The sequence below is a fragment of the Hippoglossus stenolepis genome, chromosome 6, assembly GCF_022539355.2.
Source record: "Hippoglossus stenolepis isolate QCI-W04-F060 chromosome 6, HSTE1.2, whole genome shotgun sequence".
In the NCBI taxonomy this organism is placed as follows: Eukaryota; Metazoa; Chordata; class Actinopteri; order Pleuronectiformes; family Pleuronectidae; genus Hippoglossus; species Hippoglossus stenolepis.
In genome coordinates this window covers 16,971,661-16,982,030 of record NC_061488.1, presented here as the reverse complement: position 1 = coordinate 16,982,030, position 10,370 = coordinate 16,971,661, and the positions used below count along the sequence as shown (strand labels likewise).

The following is a 10,370-nucleotide window of genomic DNA, read 5'->3' as shown; positions in this document are numbered from 1 at the left end:
CAAGACGATGCTTCAGAGTGTGTGTTGTATACCAGGTGCATGGAATGTGTTGGGGAGTTTCCATTCATGAGTTTCTTTCCTTTTCTTTTTTGCTCTGTGCTGATTTATTTCCCTCCAGGAGTTTCACAGCAACATGATGGACATCATAAAGCAACGTTCCTCAGCTTGCTGTCAACAAGGCAAAGTTAGGTGAAGACCAAGGTTAAGTGTCTTCGACAAGGATTTGAGATTTAATCTAGTTCAGTCTCACTCATTTTGGCAATATCCTGCTCCCAGTGAGATATGGCCACTCACTTTTTATAAAAAACATATTTGAATGTAGTTCCATACCAACTTCTATTTTTGCATCAATCTGTAAACACTTAGACTGACATCTATGAGTGATGGTAGGTGGGCAGGTAAGCAGGAGGGTGGCTAGGTAGATAGATAGCATGTTTTGTATCTATTATATCTATAATTTTGGCAATTTGTGTAGTTCCAGTGAGAGCAACTTATTCTTCTTTTCACCATTTTCCTCGACAAAGGGAGGGAATGATGATGATGATACAGGTAGGTTTTGGGCCATGGGGTTTAGTTACTAACTAGCTAAGCAAACCTACTGAGATGTGTTTCATGTCGACATGGACACAATAAGGCAAATAATGTAACACTGCACAAAGTGTAAGGTGTGGGGCCCATAACCCTAACATCTCTGGTTGGCAACACTTTTAAGACGGGTCGTTGAGTCGTGTTAAAGGTTCAGTGTGTAGAATTTAGTGGTGAAGTTGCATGTTGCAGCTGAGTACCCCTCACCTCACCCTCCCCTTCCAAACATGACACCCTGTGGTAGCCTTCAGTTGTCATAAAAACTCAAAAGGTGTTTGGTTTGTCCAGTCTGGGCTACTGTAGCATGGGAAAAAGTTATTGAAAAAACACCAAAAGCCCCCCCAATTTCCAGGAAATTTTCATTAAAACTTCCAGAAAATTCCCAAAAGATATTGAAAAATCACTGACAATTAACAGAGTATGTTGAAAAATATGAAGAAATACCAATACAATGTATCCAAATTTCTTGGAAATTAAACGGAAGAACTGTAAAAAAAAAAGAAGAAGAATTGAACTCCCAGAAAATATCCCCAGACATTACTGAATAAATAAAAATCTAAAGAAGTTAATGTAGTTTGACGAGGGGACTGCTGGGTCTTGGTGGAGGTCTGTTCTCTACAGAGGCCATAGTTTCCCATCGAGGCCTCAGTGTCAGATGTGACAGGACTCTCTGAGCACGGTGGTGTGGTGCAGTGCGGCGAGCATGTTCAAGCTCTTTCTTTGAGCCAATCGAGATTTCTATGGTGTGTTGTGGGTCCAGCTGGAACCTGCCCGGACCACTTGGCCAGCCCCATTGTATGAGAGAGAGTCACGGTATAATCAGGAGTCTTTGGGAGAGTCACATATGGTTTGTGTTAATAAGTCATCAGGAGATATATGTGACATAGAAAACCATATTCTGAGGCTGCGCTGAACCTCAAGGAGCAGAGGACAGAGGAGCGCACTTCATCCACGTCCGCTCTCTTAGGAGCGCTTGACTGGTCCCAATCTAATGCAAATAACTTACTCTCTCCATCCCCTCGCTTCTCTGCAATTAAATGCGTTGCTATTCTTGTGGCTAACCAAACTAGGCAACTTAAACAATGCTGAGGAGAGTTCATAGAAACACTCAGACCGAGTTTAAGTTCATTCAGTGTGGAAGTCACGTGGCTTTTAATTTTCCTGGATAAAACAAACTGTTCTTGTGCCGCGCGCCCCCGCAGGTCTCACCAGACGTGTGGACATGTCTGAGATGGTCAGACCGAAGAAAAAGCTGGAATTAAAAAAACAGGTCAACTTATCATGAGGGGTTTGGAGCGGTGAGTTTAGTTGCTTATAGGGTAAAATAAAAGTAGAGGCCCTGGCTGTTTCCTGCACTGCCCACGAAGCGCCCCATGCACTTCCACGGTGTCTTTGGAGCGTCTGAAAGAGTTGTGGGCGTTTCGAGCGATTCTCCTCGCTGTCAGGTGCCATCCTCTGCAGAGCTGCTCCACTTTATGACATCCCTGCCAAACAGCGCAGGAAAACTGTTCACTTTAAAAACATTTGGGTGGTGGACTGGTTTTGTGTTTTGCGCATAAAACCCAAAAGGTGCAATAGGTTGTAATAAAGTAAGAGGAAGGTGAGATGAAGATGAATTTTATGAAACTGGTTTGGCGCTCCAGGACGCAAAGATGAGGTTAATTCGGTGTATTTCTTTGGTTTCTGATGGGCCACTTGATATCTGCGTGTCCACGGGAGACGGAGAAGGGAGCTCGGCGTGTAATTTGCAGCCTGTAGCAGAAAATTGTTGCATTTGTTCTACACGTATTTGATTTGAGCGCCACTGTTTCGGTACTTATGCGTGAAAGCAGAGAAGAAAAGAAGAAGTGACGGCTGAACCCACTCCCCTGGATCGTTTCTCTTTTGTTGTCTCATGTGTCAGCGTCACAAAGTTATTTCTTGATTCTATATAAAATGGATGTGTTGATTATTGGGACAAATTATTGAGAATATGGTTTGTCTCGAATGGTCACATCATGAATTTCTATCCATCAATTTCTGGATGTATAGGTTTTTTATTTACACAGTTGATTTGAAAACCGTATTTTAGATTTCGTCTTTATTTTCTGTATCAGTGCCACACAGTTATTTCTTGACTGTGAATAAATTCGACGAGCTGAGGATACATTTTTTAAAACATAGCACAGTGTCAGAAACTTATGATAATATGATTATGAATAATTATGAATGAATGTCTCCAAGGTTTAACATCATTTTACCAATTCAGAGTATTTTAAGTCCATGTATTCATGAACTTTGGCCAAACCACAGAAGAGAAAATAGACCTACTTCTCTAAAGTTAAAAATATCACTTATCATGTCATCTTCTTTCAGTTTAATATGCATTTTAAGATCCTCTCCAGCACAGCACCAACCCATTTCTTCAGGCTGGCACAGGTACTCACGGTCGATCATCTTTTTCTTTTTTAAACAAATCTGAAGTCAAGAAGTCAATATTTAAATCCACATTTTATTTCCCATGAATCTAGTACACGATGTATTAGACTATACACCCCCCTTCCACACGTGCACGTCTATCACCAACTTTTAATAAAACAAAGACATGTTCTTTATTTTGTAAATTTTATTAGGAAAATATAGAACATATACAGTTTTACCTAAATAAGCATATTGTGAAAATCTATACAGTGCAAATATAAACATACAGTCGAGCTTCAACTACATTTGATCAGTTCTACCAAGGCCTCCAGACACTGTGTTGACTGTGCGCTGCTTCATTCCTGTGGCTGACCGAGAGGCGCTTCTTGTGACTGGGACTGTTTTCAACACCGACAGCCTGTTTGGCTCCACGGGACTGTCGTGCCTCCTCGCTCGGTGGGAAACGAGACGTGCCTGCGCTGTTGAGTCTCTGTACTTTGGGTCTGGCCGTGTTTCCCTCCTCGGGTCCGGCCGCAGGTGGAAGGAGCCTCCGCGCCTCCTCCTCCTCCTCCTCCTCCTCATCCTCCTCCCGGGCCTCAGCGCGCACCAGGCCGCTGTCCATGGTGCTGGAGACCTGCCCTCGTCCCTGCAGAGAGCGGCTGAGTTTACCGGAGAGCTGCGAAACCATCCAGCGGTCGCCTCCGTTCAAGGTGTCCGCCATGATCAAGTACTGGTCGACGTTTGCCAGACAACTTCGGAAGCCGGTTTGGTGATCAGAAAACTCGGAGGCACCGACAGAGCCTGGAAATGTATGAAAGACATGTTAGGGTCAGGATCTATGCGTAAAATATTGCGTAAAGCTGCGCGTAAATCATCCTTAATTAGCCCAGCGTTTGAATATTAGATGAGTTGTTGTACTGGAAGAATAGGTTTATAACTCACAGCTCTGAATCCTTTGGAGGTTCCTCAGATGTTTCACAGTGAGCTCCAGGATGTCGGCCTTCTCCAGTTTGCGTTTTCGAATCTGAGTGAAGAGATGAAATTATTGAGACAAAATTCTTCCAATAATCACTTATTTCAAGTAGTAAATATAAGTTTGAAAAAAGACCACATACATTGCTGCTGTAGAAGCTCTCCAGAAGCAGTTTTAACTGGTCCAAACACTTGTTGATGCGAGCTCTTCGTTTCTTTTCCATCAGTGGTTTGGATACCTGTTTTAAAAAAACGGGTAAGATTAATACAGCACACAACACTCCTCAGGGAAAGTCAGTTTTCTATCCTGAAATCCACTTCTTCTATATGCGTTGCTCTGCACACCTTGTTTCCAGTGATGGATTTGGACTTTTCCGCGCAGTCTGTTGTCGCCACCATCCTGTTTGTTTCTCGCTTGGAGTTAATGTCTGTCCTCCCTCTGTGGCGCACGAGTTGACACTGAGTGGACTTATATAGAGACTCGCCCACTTAACATCTCAATGCACATAGTCCCGCCTGGAGTCTCATGCATGCGCTCACATGAGGAACACTGGCGTCATCTGACAGCCAAAACCAACCAAAGACTTAGACTCAATTTTCCACCACTTATTCCCATTGTGTTGGGAAGTTAGTGTCACCCACAGCACTTTAGTAAGCTGGAGATTGAACAGCTTCATGTTTAATGACCGAGCAAAAAGCTTAAAGGTGATATTTAGAAATGTTACTTGAAATGAATGAATGAAAATGAATGGTATCATTTAATCCATCCATCCATCCATCCATCCATCCATCCATCTATCTATCTATCTATCTATCTATCTATCTATCTATCTATCTATCTATCTATCTATCTGTCTATCCATCCATCTATCCATCCATCTATCTTGTGTTGCTTTAATAATTTTTCAGGATTTTATATTGCACACTGACTCGCCTATGTATAGTTAATAAACGTCCCTTGTCTGGCCTTACAGTGAATTATATAACGGTTACATTTAGCCTGTAGGTCTAAATATCCCCCAAACAACGTGTGGGGCAAACACCTACAGAGAAGCGTATAAATCATAAACATAATGGCTGATCATATGGTTCTTGTTGGTGAGCAGTGTGCTCACTGTTGCCTCTTTTATAAAGGAGTTTCACGCCACCCGCTCGAAGGCAGCACCGTGGTAATTCCCTTCTTGTCCACACCGCATTTCGATTTTCTGGTCACCACATTGTCAAACTGTTACACCTGCACACTGCCAGGCTGTTAACAGTTAAGCTCGGTTATTTAATTGAGGCAAAGGTGCAAGTATACCTTGTTTATACACTAACACCAGTCATGTAACCGCGAGGTTTTGAAAAATTGTTCAACACGTAAAGATCCTTAGGCCATTGTGCGTCTCCAGGTTTTGTTTTCTTACCAGGCGCACTGAGGCACCGAGGAGAATCGCGGGCCGCCCCTTGTCCTCGCTCCCTCGCCTCCCGATTCTCCACACTGCTCCCTGAAAGGACTGAAGGCTTGGGAAAGTCATCGCAGCTGAAACAATGTGTTGACTATGGGCTCACTGCAGTCCACTGCGCGTCATGTGCGCGCACACAGACCGTCAGAGAATGGATGGGAATTAAGACCCACACTTGACCCTCGTATTAGATGAGTCATTACTGGTGAAACTGTTGGTTGTATCCTATCAACTATATTTACAGTCAATTGTTCATTTCCATAACCAGAGATATGAAGTTGGTGTAGATCATGACAATGGCCGGTGAGAAAACCATGTCACCCAAGTCCTCTTGCGTGATTCCGTACACAATGCGTGTGTTAAAATGGCCGAGGGTCTGCTTATAAAGGAGGGGTATTTGTATTCAGTCTGGGGAGAGCGCCCATGAAAGAGGCCAGTTTATAATGGTGCGCCATTGATCTTTTCTTCTCGTCTGCTTTGTGACCACAAACGTGTGGGCATCAAAAGTTCCCCTCCACTTCTAAAGTGAACAAACAGAGCTGCTCTAATAAATCCCCTTCATGGCACAGCTCCTGTACAACCTGCAGAACTTTATTTCACAACTTTAAATTAGCAGATTTAATTTTTAGAATTTGTATAGGTCTATAATATTAATCATCACATTATTATCCTATGGTTTTATAGTTGAACTAATCACCTGTATTCTGACACATGGTTTAGGATATTTAGAATTTAGTTTTCTTTATATTCGATGCGTTTTTGCTGATGAGAGCCTGACTGGCTTCACAGACCTAAATCACTGCGTCATGTCGTTGATCTGATGTTCCCGACATGAAGTGCAGACGTGCTGGGCTCGTGTCGTACGATAATTGCGTAAAATGTACCGAAACATTGCAGGCCACAGTCGCGGTGTTGTATTCTGAAGCATTTAATCGGTATGAAATTTGGCCGAGGTGTCCTGGTGTAAGTGATCTCTCTGGAGGCCTTTGTCCTGTCTCAACGCCACATTATGTGCGTTTTCACGCCTGCTCTTTAACAGCAGACCGTGGAGCGCTGCTTTGAGCGCGGAGTGGTGGCATCACAACAGTCGCCTGTCTGGTGATTCTGCGCCTCAGAGGAGGGATTTCACCGCTGATTACTCGGTATAATTTCAATTAGTGTTGGCTCCCATATAGGCCAGAGGGGTGATTTGCAGAATGACAGGCGGGACTGGAGGGACTGGTGTTATTTAATAAAGTATCACCTGCTCTTTACAGTGAAGGAATGGAGACAGACTTTAAAACACTTTCCCTCCAATACCACATCACTTCTCTCAAAGGCCGCTGTGTCCTCGTCTATCCATGAGAATGGCGCAACGAGAAACTTGTGTCCCAATTTGACGTAATAATGCAAGTGCCATTAAAGGACAAGTTAAGTGTATGTTTATAAAAAGGCTCGGGGCTCTCACTGCACTTTCACTTTTCAGCCCCGGGTCATTCATTAACCCCATCGGACCTTTGTCATGGATGCCTGCCGGCGGGGTCCCGTCAATGCTGCTGTAATAATTGGACTATTGGGGAACTTGTTAACAACAATTAGTGAAGCAATTATGCAATTACTGCAATAAACTATTTTCTGCCTCGAGGGAAACGGAGACATTTGCAAGCCAATGGTTATAGGCCCACACCAAACAGTGGCCTGGGATAAAAGAAATGCAGTGGATGGCTACATCTTCCATTTAGGGGAGTTCAGAGGAAAACAATAGGTGGGTAATGGTGGTTAAGAATAACAATAGATGACAAAGAATCCCACGATCTAACTACATGGACGTTATATAAATTTAAAATTATCTAAAGCCATTGGAAATAACCTGACGCCTTCTAATAACAACACCTTCCAATGTGTGTAATGCTGCAGGTCATTATTATTGTGCAGCATATAATTAAAACTGACCAAAGTTTGAACATATTTCTGAAATACATCTTTAATTTTGTAAGTGCGTGCATTGCAGTGCGTGTGAGCGATAGGCCTTCCATGTCTGGACATCATAGCTGATCGCAGTTAAAATATGCAAACACAGGCCCATAATTTGGCTCACCGTGAGCGGAGCAAATCGATGAACCGCCTTCCATTCACATGGACCCGAGGCACCACTGGTGTGACCAAAACGCATTGTGCGTAACAAGGACACAGTAGAAAACGAGCAGGTACGTGGACATGTGCACTGGAAATATTACAAATATGGACAGGACTGTCTGGAGAGCCACGCGACGGGCCTGTTGACGAGGCTCTGATCAAACATCAAATAGAAATAGCATCATGAATTTCTATGGAGTGCTCCTCGGGTTATTTAAAGACTTCTTACTTTGGTTCGGGGACACAATGGCCACTGTTTGCCTGTGTGTGCCGGGGTTACCGCATGAAAAGACCAGAGGTGCACATTAACATCGCTTAAGGTTTTTTCAAGGGCCGAAATGAACTGACTGGAAAGTAACTTTATAACTCGCTGGAGGATGAAGCCTTTGTCGAGCTCTGAACTGAAAGACACAAGTGCCTAACAAAAGGAGCGCGCCATTGTTAAACACTAAAGCGCATGGGCATTGATGCGCCTTGAATTGCAAAACATCTGCCATTTACTCTGAACGACTTGAGTGAGATTAGAATGAGAATAACCAGGCCTCGGCGCACTGTCTTTAGCCGTGCGTAAAACAACAGGCATATGACCAACGTGGAAATGAAGCGTTCGGTTGGAGATTAAAAAGCACATCAAAATAAACCTAAGCGGAAATTCTTTAGTCTTTTCTCTGCACGGCCGGAATTTTACCTCTGCGCTGCAGCGAACCTGTCATCCGGCTTCCACTGGATGGAAAAGCAGGAGAAGTGTCCAAATGTACTTCATCTCACAGGATTTTAGTTTTGGCTTGATGGATTTATGATTGTGAAGTACAGGCAGACCGATTGAGGAGGTCCATCTTTTTACGCACAGCGTCAGCCTCTGTAGACCACTGGCACAATGGCGCATGACTAAAAATTAACCCAGAGCACTGATCACCACGGTTTGTATTAACAGTGAGTAAATTAAAAGACATTCAAGCTCACTCAAGAAAGAACAATATTGTTTTACTGGGGTGAGTTGCACCTAAATTGAAAAATTCTAAACACAACAACTGATCTATATAAATGGGAATGAGCGCAATACGGGTTATTTGAAGTTTGGCGAGATATGGAGGCAGATCTATTGGCTCCAGCATCCCGGATGTGCATTGGTTCCAAAGAAGACTATTATTTATAGACAAATCCCATATGGCCACCAAACGCAAACGGCCTCCAGTTAATGTGCGTTTTATTTTTGCTTTGGGTACAAAAGGAACAACCAGTCGCTGGCCAAGTTTTTTCCCAGGCCTTTCCCTTTATCTGGCCAACGTGGAAAATTGAAAGGTACGAGTGAAAAGCCATGGGGCGTTCCTCCGATTTTCCTCGCTCCATATTTTGTAAACCAGAAATATGTGCCCCCCTCAGCAGAATTAGCCACTTCAAGACTATAACAAATCCTTGAAAAGTTGGATTGTTTGCCTTTCGAACACACACATGTTTTAGACACTACTTTGATATTGTCTCAGATATTTGAACAAATTTAAAATACATTTAAATTAATATTATATATCAACCTGTGATTTTAAATAGTCTTATTCTAATCACCCAGAGCAAACACTGGGGCATCGCGCAAATCTTGAACAAGTCACATGTGAGTGAATGCGCAAAAGAAAAAAATCTGCGTGACAACGTGTGTGGTGAGTGTGATTGTGAAATTGGTATGAAATTGTCAATTTGTTGGTGTCAGCGTTCGGCTCCCCAGAAGCGCCATATGCCATGCTAAGTGGCACTATTTACCAATTCGTTCCTAGTTTCACGGTCCATCCTCCCCTTCTCCTCGCCAGGAAACTGAATGGCGACAACAAAATGGCAATTTACTCTCTGGAATGGTCACATACCCCCTGCGGCAAGGCCTTTTCCGTTTCACTTGATATGTGCGCCCCGGTCTCGCTGAGCTGCACGGCGTGAAACCTCGGGGGAGAGGGAAGTGGTGGGAAGTCAGCGGCCCACACTGTCTCAGGTCATCAGTGTGGATGATGCTCTGTATTTATACAAGACATATACTGCAAACATGGAAAATATGTATCCAACACATGGGCGACAACAGGTAAACTAACTGAATGTTGGATAAATATTGGACCAGAAGCCAAATTCTAGCAGTAAAAATACATTTCTAACAAAACAAATTAATTAGAGACACACATTCTTGCAATAAAAACATTGGCAACACACACACACTAAAAATACCAATAATTATCACAATATAGCAAAAATGACAAAGGTTCAATACATATTGTTTAAGTGATATATTATTCAAGCATATTTGATCTACCTCAGATTTGAAAAATGTTTGTCATCTTCTGCTCATAAAGAAGAGTTTAAAACCACAACCTTCACTCAGGAGCAAAAATTAGTCTTTAAACTTAAAGAAATTAAAATACGACCTTGATTGTGATCATTATTAGTATAGACCAATATGAACATTTTAATCTTAATATAATTTTTTGGCCATATTGCACACCCCAAAACTTTGCAGATGCAAATCGACTATCTGAGTTATGTTTGTAAAGGTATTTCATACCCTCAGACAATACCACAGCTGTGCTCACATCCAATGTCCAACAATAAGATTGTGTATCACGGTGCGGTGAGGATGTAATTCATCACCAATGTGGCTCTGAGAAGGAACAAGAAGATTCTACTGTGTATAAGAGGGAGACAGTGGAAGTCTACACCATTTACTTTATTCACACATGTTTAATTAGAAGTATCAGAAGTTTCTTCACAAACAAATGAATGAGCAGCAATAAACTTTGACGATTTGAGTCTTAACATCTTCATACTGGTGAAGAACTACAACTACCACAGGCCCCCCTAAAAATGCAAGCACATATT

The 10,370-nt window shown here is 42.7% G+C and overlaps 1 protein-coding gene across 1 annotated transcript; it reads right to left on the bottom strand.

Moving 5' to 3' along the window:
• Positions 1-3,301: 3,301 nt before the first annotated feature.
• her3 (hairy-related 3) lies at positions 3,302-4,356 on the bottom strand. Its single transcript, XM_035158583.2, has 4 exons — positions 4,303-4,356; positions 4,101-4,196; positions 3,928-4,009; positions 3,302-3,786 (listed from the first exon to the last, which is right to left on the bottom strand). The coding sequence occupies exons 1-4, from the start codon at positions 4,354-4,356 to the stop codon at positions 3,302-3,304; spliced, it is 717 nt and encodes a 238-aa protein (XP_035014474.2).
• Positions 4,357-10,370: the final 6,014 nt, after the last annotated feature.